The sequence below is a fragment of the Nothobranchius furzeri genome, chromosome 4 (genome assembly GCF_043380555.1).
Source record: "Nothobranchius furzeri strain GRZ-AD chromosome 4, NfurGRZ-RIMD1, whole genome shotgun sequence".
NCBI classification, from domain to species: Eukaryota; Metazoa; Chordata; class Actinopteri; order Cyprinodontiformes; family Nothobranchiidae; genus Nothobranchius; species Nothobranchius furzeri.
This window is the reverse complement of record NC_091744.1, coordinates 61,709,689-61,730,459: the sequence shown is the minus strand read 5'-3', so window position 1 is coordinate 61,730,459 and position 20,771 is coordinate 61,709,689. Positions and strand designations below refer to the sequence as shown.

The 20,771-nt window shown below is 42.2% G+C and overlaps 1 protein-coding gene across 1 annotated transcript in view; it reads left to right on the top strand.

The window, feature by feature from the left end:
* The first annotated feature begins 1,463 nt into the window (after window positions 1-1,463).
* The window catches only part of tubgcp6 (tubulin gamma complex component 6), a 36,322-nt gene continuing 17,014 nt past the window's right edge, over window positions 1,464-20,771 (top strand). Inside the window, exons 1-13 of the mRNA XM_015964133.3 lie at window positions 1,464-1,692; window positions 2,164-2,973; window positions 3,064-3,227; window positions 3,351-3,564; window positions 6,602-6,760; window positions 7,132-7,253; window positions 8,171-8,234; window positions 8,333-8,442; window positions 8,532-8,623; window positions 14,791-14,930; window positions 18,852-19,001; window positions 19,252-19,333; window positions 19,788-19,876. Of these exons, the coding sequence (XP_015819619.1) occupies window positions 2,191-2,973; window positions 3,064-3,227; window positions 3,351-3,564; window positions 6,602-6,760; window positions 7,132-7,253; window positions 8,171-8,234; window positions 8,333-8,442; window positions 8,532-8,623; window positions 14,791-14,930; window positions 18,852-19,001; window positions 19,252-19,333; window positions 19,788-19,876 (2,169 nt within the window). The 5' untranslated portion in view covers window positions 1,464-1,692; window positions 2,164-2,190. The remainder of the gene's footprint in view (window positions 1,693-2,163; window positions 2,974-3,063; window positions 3,228-3,350; window positions 3,565-6,601; window positions 6,761-7,131; window positions 7,254-8,170; window positions 8,235-8,332; window positions 8,443-8,531; window positions 8,624-14,790; window positions 14,931-18,851; window positions 19,002-19,251; window positions 19,334-19,787; window positions 19,877-20,771) is intronic.

The window sequence follows — 20,771 nt, the reverse complement described above, 5'->3', positions numbered from 1 at the left end:
CACAATCACGGGTAAGACTGTCAACTGACTGCTGTCCAGAAGGCCATCATTGACACCCTCAAGCAAGAGGGTAAGACACAGAAAGACATTTCTTAACGAATAGGCTGTTCCCAGAGTGCTGTATCAAGGCACCTCAGTGGGAAGTCTGTGGGAAGGAAAAAGGGTGGCAGAAAATGCTGCACAACGAGACGAGGTGACCGGACCCTGAGGAAGATTGTGGAGAAGGACCGATTCCAGACCTTGGGGGACCTGCAGAAGCAGTGGACTGAGTCTGGAGTAGAAACATCCAGGGCCATCGTGTACAGGCGTGTGCAGGAAATGGGCTACAGGTGCCGCATTCCTCAGGTGCCGTAATTCCTGTGCAGTTTCGGCCACAGATTTTGAAGCTAGCTCATGAGAGTCAATGGTCGGGCCATTTAGGAGTTCGAAAAACGTATCTCCTCCTCCTGGAAAATTTCTTCTGGCCCGGAATGAAGGAAAGTGTGAGAAAGTATTGCCGAGACTGTCACGTGTGTCAGATTGCTGGAAAGCCCAATCAGCTTCCAAAACCAGCCCCACTCTATCCCATTCCGGTTATTGGCTTTCGGTTTACTGACCATGGCATTACTGTGCTCAATTGGCCTGCCAACTCTCCTGACCTGAACCCCGTAGAGAATCTGGGATATTGTGAAGAAAAAGTTGAGAGACACAAGACCCAACAATCTGGATGAGTTTGAGGCCGCTATCGAAGCATCCTGGGCCTCCATAACACCTCAGCAGTGCCATAGGCTGATTACCTCCATGCCACGCCGCATTGAAGCAGTAATTTCTGAAAAAGGATTCCCGACCAAGTATTGAGTGCATAACTGAACATAATTATTTGAAGGTTGACTTTTTTTGTATTAAAAACACTTTTCTTTTATTGGTCAGGTGAATTATGCTATTTTTTTAGATAGGAATTTTGAGTTTTCATGAGCTGTATGCCAAAACCATCAATATTAGAAACAATAAAAGGCTTGAACTACTTCAATTGTGTGCAATCAATCTAATATATATGAAAGTCTAATGTTTATCAGTACATTACAGACAATAATGAACTTTATCACAATATGCCATTTTTTTTAGAAGGACCTGTATGTGTTTTTAAATAAATGTTTAATAATTTCATTTGTAACGCCGTACCTATTATATATTCCACCTGCGGAGAGGAAGAGGGAGAGGGAGAGAGAGTTCTGTTTTCCGTATATCATTTGAACGCACCAAAGCATGGTAGCGAATAGGATTTTTCGAAGTTGTGATTGACTGAGACAATTAACCAATCATGTTGTAATGAGTGAAGCTATAGACCAATCAAATGTAGGTCTAGGAAGGTCCGGAATTTGACGTAACCCGCGCAGGACGACCGAACGTGAATTGGGCTAGCGTACATTGCAGATAGGTAGCATAACATCGCTGCATATTGTCTTGTACAACCGAAAGAAATAAAATATTTTAAAAATTACGGAATATTTTGGATTATGTAGCCTGTCCTCGTTCTGGATTCTACATGTTTGCGACATAGGATTGAAAATATAACCCACGAGCCGACGCTAACAATCATTAGCTTGATGGGGGAAGCTGGAGCTTGCAGTGGATGCAAGGATATAACTTTTACACCAAATGAACTGAGAACACAAGACAGGAGACGTATTTAAGATGCTTCGCTATAGCGTGGTAAGAACTTGGCTAAATAATAATGCTTTCAGATGTAAGGGCTAGATTATCGGTATCTTTCAGAAAACAGCGAAGCAGTCACCTGTGTAAAGCAAGGTGGTAAAACCGAAATCACATTTGAAATAGTTCTTGTCAGAAGAAAATAAGACAGCTGAATAAAAATGTTTAAACAAGGTTTTATACCAGTAAATGTTCTTGACTAGGACCTGGCATCTTCATTTTCTGTTGGATTTACAATATGATGTTGATTATAAATTATTCATGCAACATATTATGGTTTTATTCCAGTTTAAACCTTAATATGATTACCACAATGATTACTTTATCTTTGGGAAAGATATTTTCAAAAATGCAACAATCATATACTGTGTGGATGTGTCTCCTCAGGATCTTACTAACATGACAATAGATTGATAGATATTCAGCAACTGTGTTGTACAGCTCTGAGTTTCCTCTAACATTTTTCTTCAGGCAGCAGTCTGAGGCAACAGTATCACAATGTACCTGAGCTCCAACAACTCCACAAAGTCCAGCTGCAGCAGCAGCATCACTGACCTGCTGAGCGCCCTCTGTGACTGCAGCCTGTCAGGAGTATCATGGAAGCGCAGGGCCTTGGGAGGCACTTCCAAGGAAAGTTTCCACAGAACTCTCAAGAAGAGAGCGTACGGTGCCCTGCTGTCCAAGATATTTCAAGATGGAAGCAAAGGGTCTGCCTCTAGACCGAATGCTACAGCAAATACACCAGCCAGGAACAAAGTCATCATGATGTGTTTTGATCTGAGGGTGGCAGGATGTTGTGAGGAAGCAGAGAAGTTGGAGGAGCAGCTGGAGAGGCTACCAGAAGGAGCTTCCTCTGGTCTGAAAGAACTGGAAGCGGTTCTTGAGCTGCTGGTGTTTCTAGCTGGCTCTGCTCCTCCACCACCTACCTCCTTTAGCAGGGACTACATGAGACGAGAGAGACTTGTCCAACGGAAGCCACAGCCCTGGAGTTACCAGAGTGAGGAGCTGCAAAGGCTCGAGGCCCGGGCGTGGGGTCTAGTGTGTGCAGAGGAATGGGGGACTTTGGAGACTCTTTGTGGAACTCATAGTTTTATGGATGCTCTGCCAGGCACAGGACTGCTAGCTTTGAGGACTAAATCTGAAGCAGAAGAAAGATTTGAAAAGGAAACCAGGCTGACATTGTTTGGAGCTCTGCAGCATAGTCGTACATCAGACATGGACATCAGGCTGGACATGCCTCCTGTGCCCAGTAATATTGATGTTACTGGGTTATCTTTCAGGGTAAGACGCTAAACCAGAGTTCTTTCTTTACAGTTGAGACTCATCACTTTGTGCCTTGTCTGTGTGACTCCATATGAATGGTTTGTGTAGGTTCCTTCCTGTTTAGACCAGTCTGACGATGAGGGATTCCAGTCAGCCTCTAACATGACCCCAGACTCTCAGTCAGAGACCAGCCCTGTTCCGGACGTTGATATCTGGGAGGCTCTCTCCACATTCGAGCATGGAAGACGGCGCTGCTGGGAGTCTGTTGGCTGGTAAAATACCTGGTCTACTTATTTGATCAGAAAATCCATGCAACATATACATTGGATGATGTCTAAGTTAAGAAAGTTTAATTGATTTTTTCCTCTCTAAAACAATGCTTTTTGTTCCGCTAGCCCACCAGGAAAACGAGAGTCCTTCTACGTATCGGAGGGAGGCAGAGAGGCCTTTGATCAGCTCTATCGGCTGTGGGAGGGGGAGATGAGGGTAGTGAGCACCGGTACACCCTCTCCCATCCTGCTGCTGCCCCAGGACTCCCAGACGCAATTAGTGTCTGACCTCCTGAATGTCCTGATCGGAGTAGCTTCCACCACCTTCCCTCTCAACCAGGTGCTATTCATTATCATTTGTTAGTCTCTGAAATGCTGTTGAATGCAATCCTTTTCCACATTAAGTGCTGCCACTGAGCAACTTGGGTAGGCACACAAAGAGATGAGAATCAATGAACAATTAGTGCATGAGGTATAAACAAACCCAGTTCACTTAAAAAAGCTTATTACCCCAAAGAAACGAGCCAAAACGTGTCAAGTCATTAACCTGAGTAAACGATCAAGAAGTAAATTACTGTGTTCCTGATGCTCAAAGCTGAGCCACAGGAGAGTGCTGCCGTTACTTTATTCTCTTCTATTAAGTTTTCTTTTTCTGGAAAGTTCTTATTTTCAGCACTTCCTTACTCTCCTTTTTCTATTGTTTCTTTCCATCTTTTGCCACTAACAGCTTTTGACATTACTGCACACATTTCTTTTGTCATATTTTCAAGTTTTCTTTAGCAATATATCTCCAGGCTGTGCATAAGTATTTGAAAGTCGTATTTTATTTTCAAAACATTACCACTTTAACGTCACGTAATGACCTGATTTTAAGACTCACAGGTCAGATACACAGCCTGGGCTACCTTGCCATGGCTACTACTCCAATCTGCAATATGGTCCTTCACAGGAGACTTAGGCCCTGTCCACACGTAGCCGGGGATCTGCCAAAACGTAGATATTTTTCTACGTTTTGGCCTGTCATCCACACGAAAACGGAGTTTTTTCACACGAAAACGGATCTTTTTAAAAACTCCGGCCAAAGTGAAGATCTGCGTTTTCTCCGTTTTGGGTGTCTGCGTGTGGACAGACAAAACCGGAGTTTTAAGGTCCGCAACGTCACTTCCCGCGACAAAAAATGCTGACATCACGTGTGCGACCTGTGTTTACACTAGCCGACAGCATGGATGCCCTCAGAGCTGCGCTCGCTTTATCAATTGTCCAAGCGCTTTCTGCTTGTTTTTTTTTGCAAGCGGAATTACTGCTCCTTGCGGAAGACCACAGACGAAGGACGAGGTTAAGAACGGGGGAAGTACTGCCGCCTACAGGTCTGGCATGTCCTTAACAACGTATTTATCCGGGTACGTGTGGACAGAGTTTTTTTTTTAAACAAGGTGGTGTGGATGCAAGGTTTTGGAGGGGCGGATATTCGTTTAAAAAAAAACGGCTACGTGTGGACTAGGCCTTAAAGTCTACTACCACTCCTTTAATCTATGCAGCTGTCTGCTTGTCTGACTGCTATTCCATCCACAGCAAGACGAGGACATTTCAAGATTTAAAAGAATCATTTGAATGAACTCTTTTTACTGCTAATCATCAAGGTTCATTATAACTGTTTAATTACTGAGATGAATTATTATTCTTTGGTTAATAATTATTTATGATAATCAGTAATGTTTAACTATGACAAGAATCATGTGCACTTAGTTACTGTGACCTGTGTGAGCTGACTTTAAGTCTCCTGTGAAGGACTATATTGCAGATTGGAGTAGTAGCCAGGGCAAGGTGACCCAGGCTGTGTATCTGACCCGTGAGTCTTAAAATCAGGTCATTCTAGAATACAATAGAAAAGAAAATTCCTTTATTGTCCCTCAGTTTGGAAGTGTTGGTGTCACAGCAGCTGTTACATTCAGATCAGGAGCAAAGAAGAATAACAAATGAAGAAAAATAAAAGTAAAACTCATCATTTGAGAGGAAAAATCAAAAGATTCAGTTGAATTGACCGCATTTTAAATGTAATATGTTGTGTAGAGAGACTAGCAGAATAATCTAGGGAGTGAAAACATGAATGGAGAAACTAGCAAATGAGATATGATTGAATGCAAATAGTCCAGCTTTGGTACCTAACCTTTTTCTGAAAACTATTTGACTCTTTAATGATTTTAATAATATTATTATTTTAATAATAATCATGGGAAAACAACAATCAAGCTTCTATTAATAACAAATCAAAGAACCACATTTAAAGTTGTGATTTTAGCAACTTCTATTTATTTATTGGGTTATTTTTATTATTATATCATTATTTTTAAACAGCATTTTTTAAAATCTTATCTGTTATGTATCTGATTAGAAGTTCTGTACCAGTGTTTTCACCAGATGTGTAAGCGGTGCATAACGTCTGCGAAGAGCATAATGCAGCTAATAACTGTTGTTATAAACAGTAGGTTTTTCCACCAGGAACGCAGAGGCGCACCACTAGCTTTACGTGCTGGATTTACCTCATGTGTACTAGGCTTCAGGTACATGTCAAGTTCAGCTGTTCAAATCTGATCAGACAGGAAGTCAAACACAGGAGCAGTGTAAAGAAAAAAATTCCTGAAACTTTCAAAATAAAATACACATGTACATTTCCTTTTGCTTAAGTATTCCAGCACAAACATAACTTCCATAAAAGAACAGAAAATAAACCACATACCTTTTAGATATGTGCTGCCATCTTTCTCCTTGCTTTTTATTGCACGAGCAAAATAAATCACCAAGGATTTTGCAACTCTTCTGTGATCTCGTGGAACTAGCTGCGTTAAACTGTGCGTCTGAAACGTGGGGGATGTGCGGCTTATGCATCCGGTTGAAAGGCAAGGTTGCTAAATTTAGCTATACGTTTTAATTTTTTTTTCTTTTCATTAAAGAAACCTATTCCACAATATGATCAACACTGGAATTAGACTTTAGTGCAGCTCAGTTAGTCAAGTTACTCTGTGACTTCCAAACGTTGCTCCTGTAGTCAGATAGGTGATGTTTTTAACAACAGGCCCAGTCTGTGGTTTGTGATTGCAAAAATATTGCTCGTGCTATTGTTTCTCCCAGAAGAATGCTGCCTAGAAGAACACAATATCTTTTTCTCATAAAACTTTGATGGCGTAGACTAGAAAACACAACTGCTTATGTATGGCTGTCTAATATAATAAGTCTACCACGATGCCTTCAGACATCACCCTGGAGCTGACTCTCTGACACCTCTGACAAAGATTTATATTAAGTGTTACAAGTTTGGTGGATTTTATTGGACTGTACAGGTCCTTATTGTCTTGTTGTGAATCTGTTTTCTACCTTAGAGCGTTCAGTTTGACGTCAGGCCTGGTGTGTGTGTGTCGGGAGCCTCTCCAGAGAGCGTGTCTCGTCTTCTGGGGGAGCTGGCCCAGTATGGCACCTACTACCTGAGGCTTAGCCGTTTTTCTCTGCAGAGTGCTGACAAGAAGGGCCTAGTCTTTCAGGTATGTATGTATGATCAGCGTTAATTAATACTGCTGGGGCCACACGTTTTCCTTTCTGCCCTTGCACGACTGCCGCCAGTTTTGTGTTCATCAATTTAGAAAGTTTTAATCATTCCTTAAGGGGAAATTCTAGACAGCCAAGCAACATTAAACATAAACAATTAGTTTAAGATAAAACTATCTGGAAAAAAGTGGAGAAGTACTCATGGGTAAAAAAAAAAATATATATATATATATATATATATATATATCTGTGGACCAACCGTAAAAATTAAGAAAAATCTGTGTTTGGTTATCTGTGAGTTTAAGCAGCAGATCAGTCATTTCAGTCACTTCACATTAGACCAGATGATCTTCTCTTCTCTCCCAAGGCGTTTACCGGTGGTCTGAGTAAGTATCTGCACTACTACAGGGCTTGTGTTCTCACCACCCCACCCACTCTCAGCCTGCTGACTATCGGCTTCCTCTTCTGCAAAGTCGGCCGCCAACTCAGGTGAGCTCAAGTTTGTAATATTATAGCTTTATGTTGCACAAAATGTGAGCATAAAGTAAGAATTTTACAGTGAAATAATCTCTAAACAGTCAAACGTCTCAATCATGTTGGAATTTATTCTCAGCCCGCATGGGCGTTGTTGGTTTTTCTCCTTTGGGAAAAAAACTAAAGAGGGACATAGTTAATGTTTATAATCTATGAGTGTATTTGGTTGCAGAGTCACCTGCGAGCTAGCACTGCAGCACTGGTTTTTGTAATTTGACACCAGCAGGTAAAACAACCCAGAGCCAGCAAAACAGAGCGACCCAGAAGAAGTCAGGGCATCTTTTTGTTTTACTCTCATATCGGGTGAAGCCAGATAGAGGCTAATGTTGAGCTAGCGATGCTAACGGTGAAAATATCTCAAGCATACTGTTTTAATCACCAGCAACTCGATATTACAGTGAAATGTATGTGTGAAGTGAATAATGAGTCAATTTTTACGTCCTCTAATGATTCGTTCAGAGCTATAACAGCAAGCTAACAGCAAGACTGTAGACAACCACATTTCCTCTAATGTCGGAGGCATATTACCGTAAAAAGTGTACAAACTGCTCCCTACAGTAAAACACACGAGTGCTAACACCAGATATGACAATGTATTAATCTACTTATCAACTTACTGCATGACTTGTCTTTGCTTGTTATCTAGAATCTTTTGGTGGTGAACCGTAACTGGCTACAGCCATGAAAGCCATGAAACAACACTGAGAGTAACTTTTTGCTTAAGAAAATGTACTGCAGTAACCACATATGACCACAGGATTTCATTCTTACGTACTGCAACTTTAATTCATCCAGTCAGACATATTCTGATAAGGAGTACCTTGATGTGGACGCCATCGGCTCATAAACGCTCTGCTCTCGTTGAATCTCAGGTACCTGTCTGAGCTGTGCTGTGTGGATGGACCTTTGGGTGTGGGCCAAGCCACCTTCCCTGTGGTGAGCGCTCTTTTATCTGCAAACTGCTGTTGAAATGGTCGTTGATCACGATCGTGTTTAACCTCACAAATGAGATGTCCGCTCTGGTCTCACCTCAGGGGGTCAAACTGCTGTCCTACCTGTACAGCGAAGCGCAGAATAACTGCAGCAACGAGAACTACCCCGTCCTGCTGTCGCTGCTGAAGAGCAGCTGCGAACCTTACACACGGTCAGTAGCTGTGTGTCTCATGATCGGTACAGCCCAAACACCAGGCTCTCCTGGGTTAGTCCTTACGCTCTGCATTCCCTTTACTTCAGGTTTGTGTCTGACTGGGTGTACAGCGGAGTGTTCCGAGATGTTTATGGAGAGTTCATGATTCAAGTCAACGAGGAATACCTCAGCTTCAGGGGTGAGACGTCAAAGACACAAAATGCATTAAAAGCCTGCCAGACAGACTCTAGTAGGAAAACATCAAAACACAGATTTCATTTCAGCCCTTGCTGCTAAGCTGTGTTTGTCCGTGTGCCTATAAAGGAATTACTGGATGATAATCAGTGGGAAACAGAGTCATCTACCTCAGCTGCAGGAACCACAGCCGTCCCCACTCAGCAAGCCACAGGGACAAACACAAATAAATGATATTCCTTCATTCTTTTCCATTTGGTGCGCCATGCTGACTGAAACAAAAAGAAACGGCATCAAACGGATTTCTCTTAGAATTCCTCCTGACAAATCTGGACTGGCTGGAGTAATTTCATTTTGTCCAATTAATGACTCAATTCCACGAGGAGGAAGGAGTAGAGTGAAGACAGGAGAAGGCGAAGGCAGACATATCTGTCTCCACCACAGGAACCGGCTGACTCACTTAGTGTTTACCCAGTATTTCACTTCAGATAGGCAGGTCTTTAATGTTGTTATCTATGCTAGTTTTTGTTGTACCACTAATGTTGAACAAGTTGAATGTGTCCTGAGCTGACTGAATTAGTTAGACTCAAATTGAGACAGTAGCATTAAGTCTTTTGTGGTTTTTTATTTAATAATAAACTTTTCATAACTTTAATGGACAGGATTTGTAGGCGCAGCCAAGGGGTTGAGGGGAACTCAGTTGATTGGGGCAGCAGTAGCTCAACAGGTTGAGTGGGTTGTCCAGTAATCGGAAGGTTGCAGGTTCGATCCCGGCTCCGGACAGAATTCTGCTGTTGTGTCCTTGGGCAAGACACTTAACCCACCTTGTCTGCTGGTGGTGGTCGGAGGGACCGGTGGCGCCTGTGCTCGGCAGCCTCGCCTCTGTCAGTGCGCCCCAGGGCAGCTGTGGCTACATTGTAGCTCATCACCTTCAGTGTGTGAATGTGTGTGTGAATGGATGAATGATGCACTGTAGTGTAAAGCGCTTTGGAGTCCTTACTCTGAGAGGTGCTATACAAGTGCGGGTCATTTATCATTTATCATAACTGATTTGGCGGCCTAAGGATCAGGCCTCTGCATTTTGCAGATGATGTGGTCCTGTTGGCCTAATCAGAACGCCCGCTCCGGCTTTCGCTGGAGCGGTTCACAGCCGAAAGTGAAACAGCCGGGGTGAGAATCAGCTTGTCTAAATTTGACACAGTCAGAAAAGGGTAGAATGCCTTCTCCAGGTCAGGGATGATGTCCTGCCTCAAGTGGAGGAGTTTAAGTATCTCTGGGTCTTGTTCACTAGTGAGGGAAAGATGGATTGTGAGATCGATAGGCAGATTGGTGCTGTCTGCAGTGCTGCGGGCGTTGTACTGGTCTGTTGTGGTTAAGAGAGAGCTGAGCCAGAAGGCAAAGCTCTTGATTTACCGGTCGATTTACGTTCCTAGCCTCACCTATGGTCACAAGCGTTGGGCAGTGACCAAAAGTATAGACCCTTTTACTACCTACGTCATCAAAAGTTGCACGCGCAGCCTGGCAACGAGAGTGAAGGCTTCCTCATTTTAAACACTTTGTTTTGAAGTTCTGAGCACATAAAAATGTCGGGTTGTTGCGTGTATGGATGCCAGAATCGCTTCTCTTCAAGCAGTGGACTGAAACTTTACAGAATTCCGAAGGGAGCACATCCATTTGAACAAAATCGGAGGCGTCTGTGGCTGCAGGCCATCAAAAGGGTAACTGCAGCCTTTTCTGTTTTTCCCATCCTAACACAAAGCTCAACTTTGAATAAAATTGCTGCTGCGTGGCTGCAGCATGACCCAAGTCTGGAACATCAAAATGACAGAATTAAACAAATGTATACGCTTTATTTCATGCTTCAAATTAACATTTCATTCTAATTCATCTGTATTTTCCTACTGCATATTAGTATAAACTGTATTTCTCTAAAATTAACACGGTTGTACTCTGAGCACGCTAAAAAAAGAAACCTATGCTTAGGGCTGCAACAAACGATTATTTGGATAATCGATTAATCGGATGGGGTCTCGACACGATTAATCGATTAATCGGATTACATGGGGAAATTTTTAAAAACTGCTAGGGAAACGTTATTTCTCTCCTTCCTTCACTTTATTTAACACAACATTATTAGAAAACAGTTCAATAGCAGAAAAACAACATGCCATCACCTAAATTGTCTTATAAGGTGTATAGACAGAGACCCTAAGCTACATCTATCTGTGACCTAAAATGCTTGGTCCAAGTTAAACAGCTTAAGGGCAATTCTCATCTGTTTTGTTTGATCTCATCTGTTGACATTTATTTTAAATGTAATTAAACATAGGCTGTGAATTAATCAAAATTGATCACTATTTCCAAAAATAACTGAAAAAATACCAAATAAAACAAAAGTAAATGAATGCCATCCTCCTTGCGATGATGCCCTGGGCAACTGCCATAAAGTCACATCAAGAAATGCTGCTGATCATTCCAATGATCCCAAATAGACTCACATTAGGCCACATGAAAGCAACTGAACCCAAAAATATATTAACCAGTATATAACTGCACTCTCACACAACACGCCTGCAGCAACAGTTAGGACTCATCCCTCCCTTTTAAAAGCGTTTTTGCTTCTGAGGACATTGTGGTTGTAAAACCACATGCTAGTAGTCTGGCCCCGGTGTGATCAACCAGTTTCTGCGGGAATGTGACGGCGGAACCAGGGCCAGATTAACACTTTGTTGTACCCTGGGCAACAATATTCAAGGGCTCCATCATCACGACCCAAGGATCACCATAATGTGGTCACATACAGAATATTTTACTGTAATATGCAGTAAATATACTCAATACTTGAATGCCTGACAACACGTAACCCGCCCAGAGTAACCTTTGACCCACCTCGTGTGGACTGACCAATGAGGAGAGGGTCTTAACTTGAGGCCCTCTCTTCATTGGTCAGTCTGCATGAGACTGACTCTCAACTGACGTTCAGTCGTAGGCAGCGAAGCGTCTCTGTGCAGCGCAAAAGCCCGGGTGGACAGTTTGTTTAATGTAGGGTGATCATATTTCCATTTCCAAACAAGAGGACAGGGGATCTGTGCCTATGACGTCACTCTATGGCAACGCCACACAAACCACGTTGGGACCCATTTTTTGTAAGAACTAAATTAATATCAGATTCTGCCAATTAAAGGGCTCTAAAACAATTCATATGTAAATATTTTGCATATTTAATGCAAAATCAAATTTTTCTGCTTTAGTGCTGCAACAAGGTTTTATTAATAATAAATTATTATACCTTTTGTTTTACTACAGCATCGGTAAGCTTCCTGTGCACAGATGATTAAGGATGCTTGTTTCAGCTGTGAGATTAGACGATAGGATCAATGAAAAAATAAGTTGTCACAAACTCCATGGAAACTTTCAGAGAATCCACAAATAGTGGCTTTCAAATGGTTTTGTTACTTTTTGCAAGTTTATAAAAGAAGCAGATGAGACAGCATGTCTGATAATTTAGTTTTTCATCTGATAATATTAGAACATGTCAGTAATGTCTGAGGGGCTTTTATAAACACCGTATAACTAACACTACTGGAGAGGGCATGAATTACACAGAGGCTTCTGGGGAGCCCAGTTATTGGGGGGGGGGGGGGGGGGGGCATTTTGCCTTGGCCCCCAAAATGTCTTGAAACGGCCCTGGGTGTGTGACTGAGTTTTGAAGGTGATCTGAATTGTATCAGATGTATAAATATGACATGTGTATAACTTATTGTTTTTTACTGGTAAAAACGTGTAGTGGTGATAACTCTACCTACATTTTACTTTTCAACACTTTGTTTTGTTTTCTTGTTTTTATTGAACTATTTTCCTGTCCTGTCTGTCTCTCATCTTCCTGCATCTCCTCTTAATTCTCCAGAAAATCTGTTGCCTGGATTCTTACCTTTTCACCTCATCAGTTACTTTTGAGCAGATCAAAGGGATCTCCTGACCGAAAAGCGCAGAGCGCGTTTTCGATGCTGCGTGAGGTGACATCACCACAGCACAGGTGATGAGCTCCGCAGTAGCGCGCTTCAGGCACAAATAAGACAGAAAATAGAGAACATGCGCGGACATGAACGATCGTGTGCTATTTATAGTTTTTTGGTTGCGCCACTTTGAGAATGGACCGTGCGCTGTAAGCAGCTGCCTGGATCGCTGTGCAACAATGCGGAACCGGTTCGCAGCAGCGCAAGTCTGCCGGCTCTCCCTCGCGCTGATCTGCGGCTCTCCCTCGCGCTGATCTGCGGCTCTCCCTCGCGCTGATTTGCCGGCTCTCCCTCGCGCTGATCTGACTTGCTCTGGTCTGCGCGCAACGGCGGGTGGGAAGGGGGGGCGCTTTTGGAAGAGTTGTGCGACACAACGAATCGATGACGCAATTCGTTGCCAACGCTTTTAGTAATCGATTTTCATCGAATTTATCAATTCGTTGTTGCAGCCCTACCTATGCTATACTCACCCTGCCATGCAGGTACAGTTGGCTGTGAAGACGTAGTTCTCTGGTTTGTTTACTATGACCCAAGCCTTGTACATAGCAGTCTTGTGTCCTTGTCTTTGGCTAGGAAGGACTTCTGCCTTCAGGACGCAAAACTCAGAGTCTATGTCGTGATATTTTACTTATCACTTTCTGTACGTGGCCACAGACAACATAGTTGTATGCATCTAGCGATTTGTATGCCCGTAGCTTCTCACGTGTGTACTTACTGGGCCTCTCCACTAAAAACGTGTATATATCGGGCCACTGGATATCTGGCCACGCACCTACATCTTCCACCCATTCCGTAATGCCACAGGGATCTGGGAGTCTGTTGCCATTCGTTAAAGTGGGTTTAATAATATAACATTCAAGATTTGCCGGTGATAACCCCGCAGCGTAGCTTGATAAAGCCTGACACAACGCCATTCTCTGTTGCCAAGCTGCGCGCGCATTCTCGCTGACGTCATATTGTTTACAAACAGTAAAAGGGTCTATAAGATTGTGGATACAAGCGACCGAAATGAGTTTTCTCCACAGGGTTGCTGGGCTCTCCCTTAGAAATAGGGTGAGAAGCGCGGTCTTCCAGGAGGGGCTCAGAGTAGACCCACTGCTCCTTCACATTGAGAAGAGTCAGTTGAGGTGACTCGGGCATCTAGTTAGGATGCCTCCCTGCCTGATGAGGTTTTCCAGGCATGTTCAACATGAAGGAGACCTAAAGGAAGACCCAGGGCACACTGGAGGGACTTTGTTTCCTGACTAGCCAGGGAGCGCCTTGGGATTCCACCGAAGGAGCTGGCTCAAGTGGTTGGGGAGAGGGAAGTCTGGACTACTCTGCTTAGGCTGCTGCCTCCGTGACCCGACTCCGGATAAGCGGCAGAAAATGGACGGATGGAAATGTTACGAAACTCATAGCACTTGAAAAATGTGAACGTGATTGACAAACTGATGCTATGGGTAAAATGTAGGATTGTTTTCATATAGTTATTGAAAAAAAGATAAAGCAATCGGCGCAATAACTGTCAACGGACACCATTCATGTTCTGGCTTCAGTCTGGTCATTACAGATAGATTAACAACATATTCCATAAAGTCACTCACCAAAAGTACAAGCTTCTACCTTTTAACTTTGACAGTATAAACATGGCATGTTATGAATCATTGCAGCCTGTCCAAATATTGTATGTCACGCAGCCTCCCATTCAAGGTCAGAACATCACTTTGGCTTTGTCTGGCTAACAGTTTCATTTGCTCATCGGCTACACCTCATCAATTCCAGCAGCGAACCTCCACACTTCTTGCTCTTGCCTTCCGGAGGACACACAAATGTCATTGTTCTCCCAACTCTGTCGGCCAAGGAAGCAATCAGTAGCAAAGCTTTCTTGACGAGCCGCGGGCTTTATGTAAAGAGCGGTGGATGCTTGTGAATTCATGTTCCTCCCGTGTGTTTTGCTTAGGATCACTGAGCTAAGTGCTAACAATTGTTAATTCAAGCAGCCAGAGTTTCATCATTCTCTGTGAGCCATTCTGATAATGAAAAGTTTTAAGCTGAGTTTGGATTCAGTATTAATCCAGTACCAGTTGTTTTAAGATTTTCAGTCAAAGATTAGTGCTTAATGGACCCGTTTTCTCCAAGATATCTGATAACAGGCATGTTTGATTTTGTGCAGACAAACACTTCTGGGTTCAAGGCTACACTCTGATCTCGGAGGACGTGGAGGACTGTGTGCCCGCCTTCCTCAGACACATTGCCAACGACGTGTATGTCTGTGGAAAAACAATCAATCTCCTGAAAATTTGCTGTCCACAGGTAGTTTTCACACATTTATCTTCAAATGTGCATTTGAACAATGTTTAGAGCTCACAGTACAGGTGAAACTCAAAACATTTGAATGTGGTACAAAAATTAATTAATTTCTGTAATTCAACTCAAAAGGTGAAACCAATAATCGAGAGAGACTCATTCCACACAAAGCCAGACATTTCAAGCCTTTATTTGTTATAATTGTGATGATTGTGGTTCACAGCTTATGAAAATCACAATTTAAAATCTCAGACATTATGAAAAGGTTCAATATTCTAGACTCAGTGTCACACTCTAATCAGTTAATGATTCCTAAACATCTGCAAAGGGTTTCCTGCGTCTTTAGATGGTCTCTCAGCCTAACTTGTTTTTTTTTTTTTACATAAATTGACTTTTGTACCATATTTTTATTTATTTATTTTTTGTTTCACCTGTGTATAGCATGAATCGTATTAATGCACCAAAAATCGTTCAAAGCTAATCTAATTTCTGTTTTACTGTGAATACATTAAGCATAGAAGGCTAACATTAGCACTACACAAACAGGGCTCGTGAGGTGATAACTCTACTAAGTATAGGACACAGTCTAAATTTTTATATTTTTATGCCTTTAAAGTCAGCAAATGTAATGAAAACTATTATGCATGATTATGGACCGCCTGGCCTAAAAAAAGTCACCACCTGGATTTAACGAAGCAAACAGGTACGAGCCTCCTATAGGATAATTACTGCGTGAGCGATTATCTTTCAGCTGGCAACAAGTTAGTTAACCTCTACTGGTGCAATGAGTTGCTTCTCAATTCTTAAACAACCATGTGGAAAGACGCATCTGGTGGTTGTGGAAAAGATGTTAGGATCAGATCATTGGCATGCATCAAGCAGAGAAAACATCTAAAGAGATTGCAGAAACGACTAAATTGTGTTAAATTGTCCAACACATTATTAAAAACTGGTCTGAGTCCAGATGGACCCTGTTCCAGAGTGACGGGTGCATCAGGGTAAGAAGAGAGGCAGATGAAGTGATGCACCCATCATGCCTAGTGCCTACTGTGCATCACATGATTTTTCTTTAAAGTAATGTTCCATGTAAAAACTGCTTTTCAGAGCCTAACATTATTTTTTGGGAGGTTTGAAAAATCCTCAGACACATGAAGAGATCCTGAGGAAGTTATAATTATGAAGTGTTTTAAGTCATTTCTAGGGTTTTCCAGTTGTCAGACTTGATAGCATTCTGGAACCAAAGAGGGTGTTATAGCTAATATCATCTAAAATGCAAGATTGAGGACGGAGTTGAGAAGTTAATTGAACAGTTTTTGTAAAGGTTCCATCTAATTAAAAATCTAACTTTTGGAACTTTTTACCATGTTATATTGTCATTTCCTCATAAGAAACACGACAAAGGCATTTTTGGCCTCATTCACATTTTCTTCCCATCTCAGCTTCAATTTGGTCTCCTCCGAAGCGGGTCGGGTCTTGGTTCTCAAATCTGGATATTCTGTGAATTTTCTGACAAATTATTTCTGAAATGACTTCTACTGAGACACCGCCAGAAAAACCATACATCCCATCTACAAAGACACACTGGATGGCACAATTACATGCAACGCCACTTGCTTTTTATCAGATGTAGTGGTGAAGTGGTTATGGAGTCAGACTGACATGCAGTTTTGCGCAGGTTCGCCTCCCAGTACAAAGGTAGTTTATAACCCTTTTTCTTCCTTTCTAGCTACACTTGCCAGTACTATGTTTACAACAATTTATTGGTATACCGTTTACAATATAATGACTAATGTGTTTTTTTAATTTTTTTATTTATTCGTTTATTTAGCCAGTGTGAGTCCATTTGTGAGCAGAGTTTCAACTAAAATGCTGTTTAGGAACGACCAAATTCAAAGAACTTTTAGAGACATAAATATTTTGCAGAAAATAAACATTACAACTAAAATATAAACAAATTAAATGTTTCAGCTGGCTAAATAGATAGCTGCTGACCCCACCGAGAGTCGAACCAGTATCAGCAGAGGGGTTAGCAGAACTTAGGTCAGACAATCTTGCCACTGGACTACCAGAACCCATTCAATGGCCTTAAATGCTGTTGAATGCCGTTTTTGTTGGAGTGGCTGTGGGCAGGTATTTGCTAAACGAAACCTTTTCATTTCGGGATTTATTCAGGCTTTGTCATGTAGCAAGTTATATTTATCTTGTTTAATTGGAGCATAGAACATAGCATTAATGACTGTAAACTAGTAACAGCCATAATTCATGTGGGTCAGGTTAGTTTGCGATAAAGTTGAAAAACAAAAACGGAAGAAGTCAGTGGGCTAGGCTGAGTTTGCGTGAATGGGCGGGGCTGACTCTGGTGCAGCTCCGCCTTTGTAGTTCTGCAGCGAGCACCCTCTCCCAGAAAATCAGTTAAGCCTGGCGGATTCGGCGGTCGTGCGCTCCGTCCCGCAGCACTCCTCCGTGAGCGCGGGGGTGGGGGTTTGCACATGTTTCGCTGCTGTTTCTCACCAGTATCAGCTGATGGAGGGCTCTTGTTTCGTTGCGCCATTTTTGTCATAAAGCTTACCCAAAACATTTTAAAACATGGTGTGTTCGGGTCCTTTGGGTTCTTCCTTCAGTCTAGAAGTGGCGGCAGTTGGTCACACAGGTGCCTGATTTTTTATAATTTTTTCATCGACCTTTAAAATAATTTCGGCCGGTATAGAAAAAAATTTAATATATCGGCCGGCCTCTAATGAACAATGTGAATTTCCTTCTGTTTATGTATTGCATTTTTCTATAAATAGAACTGAGACATCAGAGATCAGTTTTGGGTTTTATTTTGAAAGGGCACCCTTTGTACTGTTTCCATGACGTGCTTTGTAGCGCCTGATTGTTATAAATGATGGATGGATACAAAACATGGATGTAGCTTCTCTTGAGCCACGTTTAAACAGAGAAATGTAAGATTGTAATGGTGTCCAGAAAGCAGGGCTGTGCAATTAATTGAAATTGTATTGCAAATTAGTTTTTTGGCTGCAAACGATAAAAAAAAACTCAATTGTCAAACATAATACAATTTTTTTTGTCATTTTTAAGATTGAACTGAACTGTTTGCTCAAGCAAAGATAGCAGAACAAACGTACATTCTTTAATTTTGTTTCCAATTTCCAAGCACCACAATAATGAATAAAACACTTTTTTTGCACACCCACTTCCTGTTTGGACACGTTTATGTTTATGTTTATTCATTTAGCAGACGCTTTTATCCAAAGCGACTTACAATTCATAACCTATAGGGCATGTTGTGATCTGTGGGGGAAACCGGAGTACCCGGAGGAAACCCACGCATGCATGGGGAGAACACGCAACTCCACGCAGAAAGGCCGCAGCCGAGCTGAGTTTCGAACCTGCAACCTTTGTGCTGCGAGGCAGCAGTGCTAACCACTGCGCCACCATGCAGACATCTGGGCTCGCGTAGCAGTTCTTTTCTGTATTTATAGCAGTGCTGTCTGTATTGGTCAAGTAGAATTAAGTGAGTGTTTTATTTTTCTAGAATGAAAAACATAATAATTTGTTGAGTTTTAATCACCATTAAAAAAAAGATCAACTCTGGTGCAAACCTGCAGCCTTCTTTAAATGTGAACTCTGGATGGTGTGTTCTAACTCAGTGAATAATCATATTAAATAATCAAAACAATTGTGATTATTATTTTTGTATCAGAGCTGCTTTATCAGCTCTCCTCCCTTTCAGCCTAGATTTTCTTGTTCGCTGCATTTGGTTATAGCCGTAAAAAAAGAGTTACACTCACAGACAGCTGCTACGACATATTTTGTTTATTAAATGAACGTTTGAGGTTATTAAACGTGATGCCAACAAGATGAGTCGTCTAAATTGACACTTGAAACTGTAGCACCAACTTCTTTCCAAATGCATTTCCACAGCATTACATCTGCTGGTCGGAGGTGCCGGTTCCCCGCATCGCTGTCACCTTTTCCCTCCAGGAGGTGGAGGAGATTGAGAGAGGCTGTGCTGTGTATCGCGGACGCATGGAGAGGATTGCAAAGCACAGCGCTGTCAGCAGGGAGGAGCAAGTAATGATGCAAATATAAGTAGTTGTGCAGCGTGTTACATTTCTCACATATTTAATTTAAATTCTTTTTTACACGATCTATTATGATGGGGCTTCCTTGGGGCTTGTCCTTGCTGTATTACAGCCCCCTCTAATTTACATGGCCTGTACTGTGTGTGCAGCTGGCAGCTGTGACTGGATGGGGGGGGGTGAGCCACTGAGCAGGGGAATAAATCTTTGTTAATGATGATTTCTTGCCTGTCTGTTGTTAGGCCCTGCGAACGGAGCAGGTCCGCCAGGAGCTGATCAATCAGGTCAGAGAGTCGGCAGCAAATACGCTGGAGAGCATCCGAGGTTAGTGTCACGTTTAAGCACACAGAAACACACCGTAAGAAGGAGAATTATACAGTTCCTGATGCCCTCTTCCATCCAACTCTACCTATGGTTTAAAACAAATCACATTTCCTCGTCTCATCCAACTTATTTCTCCCCCTTCGGAAGACAGAGAAGATGCATTTGGGCCAGTTGCAGGGAGGAATGATCAGAATAGCTTCCATTTCTTCAGGCTGTGAAATTTAATCATCACTCACACAGTTAAGCAAACTCCTCACATGATTTCATACTGCAGAAGATGTGAGGTCGTGTTGGTGAACGTGTGGCCTGATGCACGTTTTGGCTGTCTGTGAGGCAGATGGCGATGTTGTTTGTGTTGTGCGTGTGCTAGAGCAGGAGGAGATGGAGTTGTTGCCTTGCATCTCTTATGTGGATGGGGTAAACAGCCCACCAATATCTGCCTCACCTCCTGCAGGGCGCCAGGTGTCACTGCGTCTGGCTGAGGAGGCCAAGAAACGGGAGCGCTTTGAGGAACTGAAACAGCACTTGGAACAGGAGCAAGAGGTAAAGTGTGAAAGAGCATTAAAAATAAAGGGTGTGTGTTCGCAAGCATGTGCACAAAAGACGTGTGAGGAAGTAAGACGTGGGTGTTATGGTGAGAGATTAAGAGATTTATTTTTTTTAAGTGGGGCGGTGTGAAGCACTTACCAGTGTTTTACCTGCAGCAGATGGCTGTCAGTGTGGAGATGACAGGAGGATCTCTGATGGATGGGTCGAGCTAACCGCTGCTCAGAACAGAATCACCTGGAGAACAGACAATGTTTGCCTTCCAAATTTAAGTCACTCCTCAAAAACTTAAGTTTTCCATATTACCGTCGACAGCCCCGAGTCACTTTAACACAGTCTGTGTTGAACCAAGTCTTCCTTCCCAAAGTAAGGTGGATAAAAATGTTATATTCTTGGTTTGACTTGAATTATAAAGTTTCAGCAGTTTCAGATGCCAAAAAGTCATTTATTTACAGGAAGCAAGTTCAACGTGGTTTTTATGCATAACCTGGTTTGACGCAACTTCAAATTTTTTGTTAAAGCATGTGAGTATTTAGAAATCCGTACAAGTGACAGTCCTACCTTGTACTGTTATGCAGTGTAGCCAGTCTTGAAGAGCCCCATCATACCTGTAAAACTGTCATGAAAGTAGAGAGAGGGGTTTGATGTACAACACATATTTCCGCCTCTAGATGGTGATGTTGGAAACTGCATTTCTGATTTAAAGATAAATGGCAAATTTGGAAAACTAAAAAAAAAAACTAAAAATGTCATGCCTCTTAACAATGTTCTAACATACTATAGCTATAAACACACAAAACAAGAAATATTAATAAAGTGGTGTGCTTGCATTTGTCACAAAACCTCTGCCAATAACACGTTTTGGACCAAAAGCACCTTTTGGATCATTCAG